This window comes from Agelaius tricolor, unplaced genomic scaffold (assembly GCF_023055355.1).
Source record: "Agelaius tricolor isolate 1412-34295 unplaced genomic scaffold, bAgeTri1.0.p SCAF_2, whole genome shotgun sequence".
Lineage (NCBI taxonomy): Eukaryota > Metazoa > Chordata > Aves > Passeriformes > Icteridae > Agelaius > Agelaius tricolor.
Window position 1 is genome coordinate 54,874,394 of NW_027269262.1, and position 16,198 is coordinate 54,890,591.

The window sequence follows — 16,198 nt, forward strand, 5'->3', positions numbered from 1 at the left end:
GATTTATTCAACTAGATGCTACAATTCTAATTTTGCTTTTATGATAAAAATCATGCTTTCATTTGTGAATTCTTTTTTTGCAGATGTCAAAACTGATCTAGATGAGCTGTAGTTTCTGTTGAACTGACAATAATTTACTGAAACCAAGTGTTTTTGTTTCAGTTTAAATAATATAATCTGGTATCACGAGCATATAATTCACCCTAAATTAAATCTTCAAGTGAAGACCAAGATGTGGTTCTGACATGTCCCCTTGTCAAGGGAACAGAGTTCTTCATAAAAGCAAACCTCTGTATGAATTCCTGAGTCGTGTACAACTCTTATGCCACAGCTCTTCATTTTTCTCAGAATATTTTCTAGAGGGAATTATGACAGCTGGATAAACATGATCAGTGAGAACCTGGCTCATGGTTGGACATGAAGAGTTATAGTAAATAGAGTAAATTTAGGTGACTGGTCACTAGTGGGGTTCTGCTGTATCTTATGCCCAGTGCTCATCAACATTTTGATCAGTGACTTGGGTTCAGGACTCAAAGGGATACTAAATAAGTTCGCGGAGGAACTTTTGATTCCCTCAAAAGCAGAGACGCTTTACAGAGAGACCTTGACAAATCTAAGGGCTGAGCAGCCACCAACCTTATGAATTTTAACAAGGGCAAGAGCTGGATTCTGTCCCTGGGAGGAGAGCCTCTGGATGTACAGATAGGCTGGGGAATGAGAAGCTGCTAAGCAGTGTCACAGAAAGGGACCTGGGGTCCTGGTCGATGGCAAAGTGAATATGAGCCAGCAGTGCCCTGGCGGCCAGGAGGGCCAGCCCTGTCCTGGGTTGCATCAGGCACAGCATTGCCAGGCCGGCAAAGGAGGGGATTGTCCTGCTCTGCTCTGCTCTGGGACTGCTGCACCTCGAGTGCTGGGAGCAGTGTGGGGTGCCATAGTATAAAACAGATACAAAGCTGTTAGAGAGCTCCAAAGGAGGTCAAGGAAGATGGTGAAGGATCTGGAGGAGAAGCTGTATGAGAAGAGGTCGCTTGGTCTGTTCAGCCTCAAGAAGAGGAGGCTGAGGGGAGACCTCATTGCAGTTACAACTTCCTTGTGAAGGGAAGAAGAGAGGCAGACACTGATCTCTTCTTCTGTGTGACCAGTGATAGGGCCCAAGGGAATGTTGTGTCTGTTTAGGTTGATATTAGAAAAAGGTTCTTTGCTTAGAGGATGGAACGCTGAAACAGGCTCCCCAGGGAGGTGGTTACAGCATCAGCCTCACAGAGGGCAAGAGTTTGAAAAAACTCTCAGGAACATTGTGAGATTGTTGGGGATGTCCTGTACAGGGACAAGAGTTGGGGTTGATGAACCTTGTGGGTCCCATCCAACTCAGACATCCCATGATTCTGTGATGTACAGCCACAGTCTTGTTTCTTAATTTTATAGCCTTTTTCATTCACTCGAAGGAGGCTTTTGACTCAGAACTTGGAGTAGACAAGACTTTGGTCTTTTGTCAACAGTTTACAGAGTTATGCAGTCTAAAGGCAGGGTTACCATTTTTGTTGTAGCCATATCTAGGCCTACAGTTTGTACTTGAACTTTTATTGCATTTCATCTTTTCCTTAAGTTTAATCACAGGTGAAGAAAGGTTGCCAGAAGCAGAGAGAAAACATTAAAAATTCAAGATGTTCAAAACAACATCCTAGCATAGTCTTCCTAGCCAATAATTTATTTATTTTTATTGCATCTGTGGAATTTCTCACCAGAAATTCAGTGTTTTAAATAAGTGAACTACCTATGAAAAGCTTGCTGCTCAGCTAACATGATATTTATTGTGATATTTTGTTTCATATACGTAAAAGATATATGAACATATATGCAAAAGCAAAGTTCAAATTGGTAAAGCTTCATAATTCCATAGATCTTACACAGAATGCACACTCTAGAAAAATATAAGGTGTACTTAATTTTGGTAATATTTATATTATAGAAGATACCAGTAAAAAGAAAAAAAGAAATCTTAGATTAAAATGAATGTAAATCAGCAGGTTTAATTTTACTGACATGTTGATATACTGTCATTTGTTACTTGGAAGAAGCAGCCAACCCTCAGCTGGCTACAGCCTCATTTCAGGTGGTTATGGAGAGTGATAAGGTCTCCCTGAGCCTTCATTTCTCCAGGCTAAACAACCTCAGCTCCTCCAGCAGCTCCTCACAGGGCTTATGCTCCAAACCCTTTTCCAACCATGTTGCCCTTTTCTGGACATGCTGCAGCACCTCAATGTCCTTGTTGGAGTGAGGGGCACAGAACTGAACATGGCGCTCAAGGTGTGGCCTCACCAGTGCCAAATACAGGGGGACAGTCACTGCCCTGGTCCTGCTGGCCCCACTATTTCTGATCAGGCCTGGATGCTGATGGCCTTCTTGGCCACCTGGGCACACACTGGCTCATGTTCAGCTGCTGTTAACCAGCACCCCCAGGTCCTTTCTCATCGTGCAGGTTTCTAGTCACTAGTGCTGCCTGGGGTTGTTGTGACAAAAGTGCAGGACCTGGAACTTTGTCTTGTGAATCTCATACAATTGACCTCAGTCCATTGATTCAGTCTGCCCAGATCCCCCTGCAGAGCCTTCCTACCCTTCAGCAGATCCGCACTCCTGTTCAATTTGATGTCAGCTGTGAACTCATGGTGCACTTCATCCCCTCTTCCAGATCAATATTAAATATTAAACAGTGCCGGCCCCAACACTGAGCCCTAGACAACACCAGTCATGACTGTCCACCAACTGGATATATCTCCACTCACCACCACTCTCTGGGCCTCTCCATCCAGCCATTTTTTTTACCCAGTTGTCCTGGTTTAGGGCAAATCTGGGAGAAAACCTCCAAAAGGCACCCCCCCAAAAAGCCAGCCCACACAGCCCCTCCCCCAAACTGGTTTGGAAAAATTTCCTTGGAGAGAAATGGAAAGAACCTGTTTATTTAACAGGCAAGGCACTCTCCAGCATACAAAATGAACAATACCAGATGACAAAACTCATCCACTGCTCTAAAGAGATGACAAATTCAGAAAGTTTCTCCAGTGGGTGGTTGCTCAGTTATCGGTCACTCCGGCACTGGCAAAGGCTGTGGCCCAAAGCAGACCCCAGCAGGCTACAAAGTGCAAATTCTCAGTGTTTCCCTGGATCCTGATCTGGAGCAGGTTCAAATGGTTCCAAGAAAAAGGGAAAGAAAAACAGTCCAGGGAAAACTCAGACTGCCCCAGCTAGCTAAACTAACTAACTAAAAATCAAAGGGAGCGTAGCGTTATGCCCCGTCCATGCCCACACAATTACAGTGGAGTTCTGTGTTCCAGAAGACTGTGGGGGAGAGTGCAGCTGATAACGAAACTCTGTGCTTCTTCTTCTCCCCGCCTCATAAACATAACAGATGACTGGGGATACAAGCATCATAATGTCACCCTAGGACACCAGTGAACTGTGCACCCATGAGCACAGTTTCTCCAGGAGAATGCTGTGCCAAAAGCTTTACTAAAGTCCAGTCTGAAAACATCTACAGCCATTCCCTCATCCATTAGATTGGTCACCTGGTCATAAATGGAGATCAGGCTGGTCAGGCAGGATGTGTCTTACATGAACCTGTGCTGGCTGGGCCTGATTCCCTGGTTGTCCAGTACATGGTGTGGGATGGCACTCAGGGTGATCTGCTCCATGACCTGCCCCAGGTCCAGCTGACAGGCCTGTAGTTCCCCAAATCCTCCTTTTAGCCTGTCTTGTAGATGGCATCATATTTGCCAAATTCCTGTTAACTGAGAGCTTGCTGGTTAGCCAGGACTGCTGGTAAATGATGGAAGGTGACTCACTGAGCACTTGTGCCAGCTCCCTCACTATCCTTCAGTGGATCCCACCTGTCCACATAGACCTATATGTGCCTAACTGCTGCAGCAGATCACTGGCCATTTCCCCTTGGATTATGGTGGCTTCAGTCTGCTCCTTATCCCTGTCTCCCAGCTCAGAGGTTTGCTACCAGGCAAATAATTGGTCTTACTATTAAAGATTGTGGTAAAGAGGGCATTAAATACCTCAGCCTTTTCTTCATCCTTTGTTGCTGTGAGAAGGCACTTTGAAGAATCCTGCTCTCTCAGAAAAATAACATAATCATTAGCACTATTTTATAAAGCATTTTATAAAGAAAGAGGTGTTGTATTTTTAGAAACAGATGTTGATAATTTAGCTTTCTATAGCATTTCTCATGCAAATCGATATTCTTTAAGAAGGCTGGTCAAATTAGACTCTAGATATTTAAATACTCATTCTTTGTAGATATGATCATAAACATGATAAAGTTCAGTTTTCATATAAGCAATGTCTTCTGTAAGTAGGTAAAATTAAAATATTCAGCACTTCAGCATGTAGTTTTGACAATTTTGACAATTTTCATCACATGTTAAATTCCACTCCCAATTACCATGTTTTGAGGTGATATCATTAGAAAAGATATGTATGTAAATGTGTACAGAGCCACAGGTAACTACTGAATTATGGTTCTATTGTGAATAATTTAGAGGTCCTATTCAGAATATTTCCAGTGCTCACTAAAACTAATGACAAATGATTTAGGCTAAAATGGAACACTGCCAAATTAAATATAAGTCTTTGAAGTCTATCTCATTCTTTCCAAATCTGCTGAGTTCTTACAACAAAGTTCAAAACTGAGAAGAACCTTTTAATGTTTTTCAGGATACGTTATCATGTTCCTCATGGCCAGCATCCCCAGGACTTAGGTGGGAGAAGAGGTGGTGTGATCTTCGATTAATTCCACTTCTTCATTCACGATTTTCCCAGTACCTTCCAGGATCAGATTTGTGCAGGTAAAGAAGTTCTGAAGGCTGTAATTTGACTTCTTGGTTGACAGATGCATGCCCTAGGGAGTTGCCTTGTTGGAGAAATTGTGTTATTAGTTCCATGGCAGCTAACAGATACATGAATATAGGAGCTTTCATAAAGGTCTTTCTAGGTCCACCTTGGCTCATGTTCTCCTCTGACATCAACTGGGACCTGGTATGATGGGGAGGAGATGATGGGTGATCTTTCTACTTACATCTAGTCCTCAGCACCTTTTGCAGTTTGAGATGAAACATACATCATCATATTTAATAGCTGCTAATGCTTGCTCCTGTCCTCAAAAGCTTCTTTCTAAGTGGCTTGTTTTTATATCTTTGATTTTTGCAATGCATTATGGCATTGAGCTCTGCAATGTGATTATATTTTTAAAATGTATTTCCTTCTGTTTGTGTTAAAAACATAATCTGATACCTACATTGGGTGAAATAATCATGAGGAAGACAAGCCAAGAGAGAGTGTGGCAGTCCATGCAGAAAATGATCCTACCCCACTTCTCCCCATGGAGAAACAGAGAAGGCTTAGGGACAGTCTTTACAGGAGACCATCATGGTCAGGTGGGGCTCAGTTTAGGCTGGGAACTGAGCCTAAAGGTCCAGATCAGTGGGATGCGTGTCCAGGCACAGGAGTAGCTGCAACCATACTCAGGTGAGGATCATGAGCAAGAGCCTGAACTGATAAGCATCTCCCAGTTTTTGTACTTCTTTGCTTGATGTTTGTAGCTACAGCAGGGAGTTGGTGGGGTTTTTTGGTTCTGTTTCCATATAGCTAAGGGTTTTTTTTCCCCATATTTTACTTTGCATGTGTTAACATTTAATTTCATTGCAAATTTGTCACAATCACTGGGATAGCTGTCCAAAGGTCATAGTCAGGTTTAACTTTATTGCATCATTGTGATGGGTTGACCATGGCTGGATGCCAAGTATCAACCAAGCTTCTCTATCACTGCCTTCCTCAACAGGATGGAGGGGAGGAAAATAAGATTGAAATTCTCTGGCGAGTCAAGATAAAGGCAGTTTAATAAAGCAAAAGCCCCACATGGAAGAAAAAACCCAAAATATTTGTTCTCTACTTCCCATCCGCAGGTGATGTTCAGTCACTTCCTGGGAAGTAGGGCTTTGGTACATGTAGTAGTTGCTCTGGAACACAAGTGTCATAACTAATTAATGTCCCTCCTGCCCTTCCTTTCTCCTAGCTTTCATTGCTAAGCAGATGTCATATGGTATAGAGTATCCCTTTGATCAGTTTGGGTCAGCTGTCCTAGCTATTTTTTGTTTTGTTTCCCCAGCCTGTTGGTGAGGAGGGAATATTGGAATAATAGCTCTGATGCTGTGCCAATACTGCTTAGGGGTAGTCAAAACAATGCTGTGCAATCAATATCTTTCTATCTACCAATACAAAGCACAATACTATGAGGGCTGCTGTGGGGAAAATAAAATTCATTTCAGAAAGACCCAATACAGACCTGGACCTTGACTTTGTTTAATTTAATATTATCCTAATAAATCAGAAGAAATTAGGAGGGACGACAAAATATTCTGTAATGCTTAATGTTTGTAAAGCAATGAAATAGAAATGAAAGTAGCTACAAAGTCCAACAAGGCAAGTATGTAAGATCATACTTGTTAAATGTTTTAAGGATCTAGCTATTGTATGGATTCATTTATCATCTGTAAATATAAGAATGAAGTTCTCACACTGAAATACATCTGTGAGCTCTAGTATGTAAAGACATTATCTGCAGGAAAGCTGTGTACAGGTACAGAACAGGCTACTCCATAGTTTCTTCTTCTAATGAACCTCCTAGGACTGGATTTATGAAACCCCCAGAGACTGGGGGAAGAGAAGTCTTCTTCAATCTGTTTGGGATTTTTGTGGGGTTAATTTTACTGTTTCTTATTGGTACTCAGTAAACATTTAAAAGTTGCACAAAAGCTGTCCACTGCCTCAGTTGGTTCTTAGGGCTGTTGTTTCTTAGAATTACACTGCCTAGGTCTGCCAGCCATTTCTCCTATTCACAGAGCTAGAATTAATGCAGGTTAGGCAGTAGCTGTTGTAGATCATTCTGGAGCCAAAGCCAGCCTGCAGTTTTTGACTAGTAATAGCAGGGTCATATTTACTTGGCTACATGAACCTTGGTCTGTTGAGGAACAGCGGCCGGCCCAGGGAGGCAAGGTGGAAACCAAAGGCTACAAAGGCTTCTTGGCTGGACTGAACTGGAGCAGGATCAAGGCACCAGAGAGGCAGGAGATGTTTTACAAAATTCTGTGAGAGCCTTCAGCTCCATATTTAACAGAGAAGCATAAAGCACTCAAAACCATAACAGCCAAATCTGAGATCTATTCTACTGTATACTTCAAATAAGGTACTGAATAGAACTACTCACATGGAAAATTAGCACATAAGCAGCTGTTCAGAGATCTAGGGTTTTAAAATTCAGCCTTCTGCATCAATAAAAAACTAGCTTAAAGTTCATATTATGGAACTTGTATATAATAAAGCAAGTGTCTTGGGTAGTAATGATATACCTGAGATCTGAACTTCTAGAAAACAAAGGTATATTAATATGAAACAAAATACCTGAACTCATACTCAAACCTTGAAAAACTACTCTGATAATTTTTTCCTTGTGTCCTTCTAATCTGTCAAACATGAGGAAGTAGGTCTTCAAAAAACCCAAAAATGCAGGATGCGTATGAGAGAGGGTTTTTCTCAAAGCATAGAACCAGCATTTTATGTTGCTAGCAAGACAGTTTATATGACTATTTTAAATTACTGTAAACATTTTTAAATGTTACTCCCTCTCAGAATTTGTTGTGAGAGAAAGGTAGATACTTTTTTAAGAGACTGCTAGAAACATCAACATAAAAGAAAGGATGTTAAAAATAATATAAGGAAGCAACATGAAATGAAAGCTAATGCATTACATTTTCCATTGTTAGTATTTACAAGGCTGTTTTCACTGTGTAAAGCTTAATAACTTCTATAATTCAGAGTTGAATATGGAAATATATTGTTCTCACACACAATATTAAACCTCATAGTCATATTCTAGCTTTTCCAGTTGATTGGTTGAAACACATAAATTCTGCAGAATATCTGGACAGAATTCTAGAAGACATTCAAATTGATCTTGCAAAGCTTAATTATTTCAAATATAGCTTTTGTGTTCCAGAAGGCCAAGAACCTGAAATGTGTAGCTGAACAAGTGTTTATCCATTCCCAATTTTTTGGTATATTATGAAGTGATTATTCTACTATTTGTTCCATTTAGTACAAAACATCTATTTAACATATTATGTTTTCAGGTTTGCATGGTATTATGGACTTGGGCTGGTAGAGTTGCTCAAGAAAACACTATTACAATAATCTAAGGCTATCTACTGCCAGGACACATTCACAAGTAATTTATTAGGTGACCATGTATCATACTATTGATATTTGAGTAATTTGGTGTTGATACTTGGGTAATAACATTATGGATGGATGATTTTGTATTTGCACAGATCAAATTCCTAGGAACAGTAGGAACAATCTGATGCCCCAACTGCACTATATTCACTGTGTTTGTAGTCCAAGGGAAATATGTGCATGAGGATTGAATCTGAAACATAATGGGGTTTTTGTACTTGTGTTAATGTTATTCATTAATAGATATTTTAGATCCTTGCTTTGATTTATGATATACTGTGTAGAAACAAGGTAAATCCTGAAACTGGTGGTTTTCTTCTTAAAAGAGATCATCAACAATTTTGAGCCCATGCTATGGTCTTCATGTAAAGGTTTAGAAATTTATTCTGGAAAAATTTGCTATTTCTATTTATAGCCATCTAAAATAAAGGATAGAATAAATAAATGCTAGCAACACTACCTGAAGATTCTTTTAATAAATCTTCCTTTAAAACTTTACTAGAATTATTGTGAAAATGAGTCTCTGAAAGAAGTCTGTCTTGGTTGGTATTTTTGTGAATTTAAAGAAAAATCACTACCCCTGGGAAAGACAACTGAACTGCTGGATTTAAATAAACTAAAGAACCCTGAAAGATCATGTTAATATAAGCCTAATTATCCTGAAAAAGCTGGTTCTCATGCTAGAACACTCAAAGCAAAGGTATGGCTCTAGTTAATTTCTATTGCTTTTCCTGACTGAAGAAACAGTCTGTTCTCAACACGGATGAAGACAGATATTAGCCTTACACTGTATACAACTAAAATAAAATTTTAAGAGGTAAAAGACCCCAAACAAACAGCTTTTCAAAATTGGTATTTCTCTTCTGGTGCCAGAAGCTGTCATTAGTGTCACTCAGTTCTACCCTGGAGATAACAGGCAATTTGCTTGAGCCATTCTCAAAGAATCTGAATGATGTACTTAATCTTAACTATGAATTGATCATTAACAGTTGGGCTTGTAGCAGAATGTCAGCAGTGGAACTTGGTACTCTCTCTATGTTTAGTAATCTCCTTCTCTGAGATATGGATTATTATTGAGGTTTTTCAGTTTTGAAGACAGAGACCTGTGAGTCTTACAAGAGCTTTTAGCAAATAAAACAATTTTTTTTACTGAAGAAATTAGGTCTGTTACTACTTAAGCATCTGAAAAATTTTCTCTTGTTCTATAATTGCTCAGTGTCTAGAAGTGGAAAATCAATATATAATGCATGATGGATTTTTGTATATGTGCCCAGATTGGTGCTGGGGGTAGAGTATTTTGGTGATGATCCTATATTCAGAAATTCAGTTGGAAAAATCATTAATGCTACTTGATCAATTTTGACTTCTTCAAGTTTTCAATCAGTAGTTTAAAAGAGAAACAAAATTCTATAAGCTTGAGCAGGCAACAAGGGGGCTCCAGACAGTAATCCAAATGTGTTTAGACACTGTATTATAAAAATAAAACAAAGGTGTTGAGAAAAAGATACTGGTATTCACTGAATTTACCAAATAATTGCCCATGGTTTCTAATGCACTTTCCTTCTCAGTAGCCTGCTGTATTAAGTCTTAGATAAGCATCAGCTCTATCACTTGTTCGGCTTCTGAGGTTGTACAGCCTGCTGGTCAAGATTCTGTGGAGCTGGTCTATGGAATTCTTTTATAGCCTTATGGAAGCTTAGCATTGTCTGACCTTTTAGCATGATTGTTTTAATACATCAGGTATTTATAAAACAGGAGAACCAGCATTTTATCGGTGTTCACTGGCTGACCTTCGTTGTAGTTGAAAGAAAAGCATTTTTACAAGTATTGTTAGGATGATATGCTAGAAAAGATAAAATTTTCTTCTGACCTGATCTGTTATGATATGTCTATAGGCAAAATGCGTTCCAAGTAATTGCTGTGGATGGGGTTTGCAGTGGAATAATTCAGTGTCTCTCTGCTGAAGACTGTATTGACTGGCTACAAGCAATAGCAAGTAACATTTCCAACCTCACAAAGCACAATGTAAGTATGGATCCAAGTAAGCCAGAAGGTTTCCCAATCATATTTGATTATAACTGTCATAAAAGCCTAATGGGTTCACACACCGAATTATCTGCATATAAACAATGCTTCAGGCTGTCTGAGAGAAGTCAACTCAAGTTTGTTGTCAAATCAGACTCTGTGAGAAACCATTGAATAGGAAAATATTCTTCCCTGCAGTCACATAATTCACTTTTTGCTATCAGAGTTATTCGCTTCGTAGCAATACCAATTAGGATTAGAAGCAAAGACCAGACGCACAGGAGGAAGCCAGGTGTGATGCAGGAATACATATAAAATACAAAAATCCTGTACTTTCTTCATAGTGCATCTCTCCAGAAAGTGGTATAACCAGATCTGAATTAGATTTTAGATCTGTCAAGATGTCATGATGGGAAAGGCAAGGTACTTCTGTGGTGTACATACAGATACTCGTTATCAGCAATGATTAAATGCATTTATGCTTCATGCACTGCACTCTTACCATCTGAGCTTGTGGGATAGATACCACTTTTTGTTGAAGCGGGAATAAATGTTATATAAACATTCTTCCAAATACTAAGTTCATTTAAGAGGTCTTCTGGACCTGACTATTTACAGGTATGTATTTACATTTAAAAATGAATGTGTAGTTCTCCCTGTGTAGGAACCTGTATACCTTCTGTGGTTTTCCTAAAAAACTGAGAACACATGGGGAGCTCCATTATTTTGAATTGAATTATAACAAGGAAGCCCTTGAGGATTTAATTTATATTTCCTTAAATCTGCTTTGGCTTCCCAAATCTGTCTCTGAATTTGCTTTTGTTTCAAATATAGGGAACACATTGAAGGAAGCTGTATTTTTTTGAGATTTATAATCAAGATGCAAAACTGTGTTCCATCTGGCAGCAATATGTAAAAGTCATTGTATTATAAAAACATGACAGACATGAATTCATCTGCCATCTGCAAGCTTCCATGCAGTACCAGCGAACTTTATGGCTATTTATTCATACTTAAAATGCTGTTGCTATGTAGAACCTTTCTTGTCTCACTAGGCACCCTGACAATTGAGGCTTCTGTTTTTTTTCTCTTACCATCTTTACTTCAGTTTACTAATGGTTCTTGCTACTTAAATCAGTGGATTTATTTGCTTGTAACTCTAGGCAGAGGCACCTAAATTTAACAGGTGTTTTGAAACACTTCAGCTCTGATGAGACTATAATTATGGTTACTTAGCATAACTTGAATTTTGGCAATGCAATGTTATTACATGATTTTTTCTGACTACAGTACACTGGTTTCCATAAAATACAGAAAAAATAATCTAATGTTTTATAAGAGGTAAATAGCCTAAATTATGCAGCTATTATGCCAGTCTTGGTATTTACTTTATCTCATAGACATCCAGTAAAGTAGCCATGAGACTTAGGGCTTATGATAATTATCCACGGGTTTATTTTTAGAATTGTCCTATTTGTTCATAGCTCTTACAGATTTCTGAAAAACAATGACACTCTCCTTCCTGTAATATACTTTTCTTTTAAATTGTCAGTTGCCAGAAAGAATTAGTTTTTTGACAGCATAAGTGATTAGTGAATATAAGAAACCTTACGAACACAGAGAGGGAAAAAACCCAAATTACAGAGAAGAATGATTAGATGTGATTAGAGGTCCCTGGTTTTTGGTTTTTTTTCTTTATAAGATGGTTATTGACATGCACATACTGTTGATGTTAGCATTTTTCCTATCTGAGAGAGGCATTTACTCATAGTCATTCTCCCTTACTGTGTCATCCAGAGCCAAAGAAACAAAGATAGTTAAGGATTTTTTTCTAATTCTTTGGGTAAATTGAGCAATTTTTAGTTTCAATTAACTTCTCATTCCTATCTAGAGGTTACAGAAAATAATTTATTTAATTAAAATACCATGCAGCTCACAGAAATATTTACTTACATGATGTTTCTCATAGCTATCTACCTTTTGAAAAAAAAAAGGAAGTAGAATCAGAGAAAAGGACTGCAACAGCTAGATTGTTAATGAAAGCACTTCCTTTACCCTTGTATCAAATCTGGGCTCTGTACATTTTGGTGAGATTTCTCTTGCCTAACTTTAGATGTCTTCAAGCAGAAAATCCATAGAGAATCTTATTATTTACTGTTGATGTCCATTTTATAATGAAATCAATTCCCTCAGGACATGTCTGTCTTTCCTTTGACTGGTAAAGGACCCTAGGGTGGTGAGTTCATACTTGATACCTAAGGAGATAGATATATATCCTGATAACCTGTCATTTGTGTCTTTGAGGGGCCAAAGTGAGTTTCTCTGAATAAATCTCCCAAAGAAATGCCTGGATATTTTTGACCAAAAAAAAAAAAAAAAAAAGTGGTATACTAGTCTGAGTCAGAAAATATTAATTCTTTTACTTTTTTCACACACAGACTGCCTGAAAAAAATTAATTGATGGTTCAAATCCCAAAAATGGTTTGAGTGCATTCTGATGGTTTTGAACCATCAGAATAACAAGTCCTATGTTGCCACATGTATCTAATAGTTGTGAATGTAGGTCCCTGGCTCCAAAATACCTTGTTAAACCTATAACTATAATCAATTAGGTTTTTCTAAGGATATTGTAAAAAAACTCTTCTTTCATGATCGAACATGTCCATATCCGACACCAACGTGACACAACTGAATTGCAGGATCAGCAGTATAGCCAGTATTTACCAAAGCCATAACAGAAATGCAGAAGTAGAAGCTAATACAAATGCCTTGACACGACCATCATTTTTAAAAGGCAATGTTGCTAACTGAATGGAGTCTGGAAGATGATATCTGCAAGGAAACACATTTTTCCTGCATTGGTTATACTACTAATCATAGTATAATACAAGCTAGAACTCATATTATTATGCAAAAAGACAGTTAAAATTTTTGTGCAGAGATATAGAAATTATATTTTGACTAATAAGAAGAGATTTTTAAAAAAATCCATGTGCTGACTGATGTAGTTTACTTTATTTCAGACTATCTTTAACAGACAAACCTCAGGTAGTTACTCTTTTTCTTCATCTTCAGGAGGTTAGCACAGGCATCCTCTAGAGATTTAAGGATACTGAGAGTGATACTGGTAATTTTAATTTTTTTGGTCCCAAGAGCTCATATTTCATGTAAAGTGAAATACATTAAAATTGCACAACATGAATGGGGTTGTATACTGGCATGCAACCAAAATGCATACTATATAAATGCACTGTTGGAAGTGACTGAATATCACACTGTAACTAATGAATCTATAAGGGTTATTCATTTCTGAAGATGGATTCCTCTCCAACTTCAGTCACTTGAATTGCACCTGTATTAAAAATTTGCCAGTTTTATCAGTACTCTCAAAAACCAGAAGGGTTATATTAAACCAGAACTTTTCGTCTAAGCAATCCTGATACTGAAGTTAATGTGCTGAAATCTGAATATGCTAAATTGAACCTGGGCTTGAGAACTCTAAATCCTCTATGAACTGATGAGGTTCTACATCTTTTTCTTGCCAATTTGGATGGCTGGCAAAAGCCATTTAAAAAGGGAACAAGCTGCTGCTTCTTTTCTTGCTAATGCTCCAAGTAGGAATTTTCAATTCAGTTGTTCAATTCAGCTATGAACTATTTGCCTTTCCATGAACTTTTAAATTGTATTAAATTAGGTGGTAATTGACAGGACACTGATTTCTAGTCCTTTACATCCCTTATGTTTCAGAATTTTAGGATGACAGTATCCAATGGGTCATGTAGCTTTTAAAGAAAGCACACTCTGGAAGAGTCTAAGAAAATAATCCAAAACCATGTGCTCTATAAAGAACCACCAGTTGCCAATACATCCCTAATTCATGTGCTGTAATTATCAGGAAGTTAAAGGCAAATTTTTTAATGGCTTTAGTACAATGGAAATCAGACATTTTGGGTCTTTTTAACAAAAGAATAATAAAAAAAATACATTTGAGTTTGCAACTTCTGTGATATAGCTTCATAGAATTTTTGGGGATTTATCCTCACAACTCAGTATTTGTCACTTGCCCATTGCTTTCTCTGTGGTAGATTTTTCTATAGTGAGGGCAATAATATTTCTTTTCCCTTTCCTCTTCCATAATTTCTTTGAAAAACACTGCAACAGCTACACATTTATGGTTTTTACCTTGGAGCTAGCACTTGACAGCAAAGAAACAACATGAACTTCGTCAGACAGGAATGACAGGCAGCTGAGGTAAAGTTTCTAAGCAGGAGGTGGCAAAAAGTTTTAACCTTATCTTGAGAATATCCAGAAGATCTTACAAGATTTAGTTCACAGTAACTTCATTTTACGCCATTACATTGCATTTTTCTGTATAAAAAATAGCATTTGTGAAATTAATGAGGCACACTTAGTTGATGATAGAAGCACAGAAATAGCATGAAAGCTAGCATGAAGAGGTCTACAAACTGGGTATTGGCCCAATAGATGTGTTTTGCAGAACCTAAGCCTTTGTTCTGAAGAGTTTAAAGGTTCAATTGAACTTTTTGGTATGCTTAGAAAGTAGTGCCTAGTGAAAGAAACTGCTGCTAAGACCAAAAAAAAAAAGAAAATTGTTTCACTTCCACTAGAAAAAAGAAAATGATAATACCTTATCTTTATAATGTTGAAGTTTGGGTACAGGGATTATTTAAGTCACTAGGTAGAAGAGGAGACAAAGAGTGAAAAACAGGAGAAAAAAACTGATTAGAGTAATACAATCTGTTCCACTTGTAGGAAGAATAAAATATCACAGGACTATATTCAGTGTAAGCAAATTATTGAAATAAATTAGTAGAACATGTTTCTTTTTTTCTGGTGGATACTACCACCACTAAGGACATACTGTAGAATGTTATATTACATAATAAATAAATAACACTCATGTGAAGTAAACAGATTGGATATTTTTGTTTTTTAGTTACAATACAATGGCAAGCCAATCAGCTCCAATTTTAGTAATTTTTGAGTTTTCAGGAATTATATGCTCTTAAATGTCCTATGATTTGTGGATTACAATAATATTTATCTTTTTTTGGTTGCTCAGCTATGCATGTTTCAAGCAAATCCAAAAATACCAGCATTAGTATCAAACCTCTTACATTATATGCTGTAGTAGTGCAGAAATCAAATACTCTCAGTAATTTAGAAGTTGAAGGCATTATAAAATGAATGCCAAAACAATAGAGAATTATAGGAAGTCTATAAAGTATTACTAATAGAGTAGTTTTACATACATGATTCACATTTCTCATGACACAAATACTCAGACAAATTGGATATTATTTATTAAGTAAATATACATGCAACACTTTTTAAAGCAGTATTAGCTATTCAGGTGGTCACAGTGTTCTGACTCTTTGAGTTTTGTTCTGCAATCCATTCTCAACCTTGTAAATGGAAGATTTTACAGATAGTCATTCCAGTACTGATATCCAGGTCTTTCTTGGAAAATTTAAAAACCAGAACTTGATACACCTGTAACATACTGCTGCCATCTTTCTCCATCTATGATTCTCTTAAGGCATGTAGATCTACATGAATAACTGTAGTCAGTGCAGCATCAGGATTACATAACATAAATCACTCCTACTTTTCCTCACTTTTTTTTCAAATGCAAGCTGTTATCAGGTGCACAATTAAAACCACATTTGTCTCTATGTCACTTCTATCAAGTGTTACATATGGCCCTGTCTGATATTTACTTATATTTTTGGCAATTTGAGGTTTGTCTTATTTTAAAAACTATTTATTTTTACCTTGTTTAAAGAATTGTAGATAATTTTACACCTTCTTAAATGTACTGATTTTGCTGCAAAGAAATTTAAATCTTGCCAAACTGTATTGC

The 16,198-nt window shown here is 37.5% G+C and overlaps 1 protein-coding gene across 4 annotated transcripts in view; it reads left to right on the forward strand.

Moving 5' to 3' along the window:
• The window catches only part of SNTG1 (syntrophin gamma 1), a 319,739-nt gene that overhangs the window by 212,897 nt on the left and 90,644 nt on the right, over positions 1–16,198 (forward strand). For all 4 annotated transcript variants that reach the window (XM_071419263.1, XM_071419276.1, XM_071419285.1 and 1 more), the window contains 2 exons: positions 4,717–4,847; positions 10,185–10,314. In XM_071419263.1, the coding sequence (XP_071275364.1) occupies positions 4,717–4,847; positions 10,185–10,314 (261 nt within the window). The remainder of the gene's footprint in view (positions 1–4,716; positions 4,848–10,184; positions 10,315–16,198) is intronic.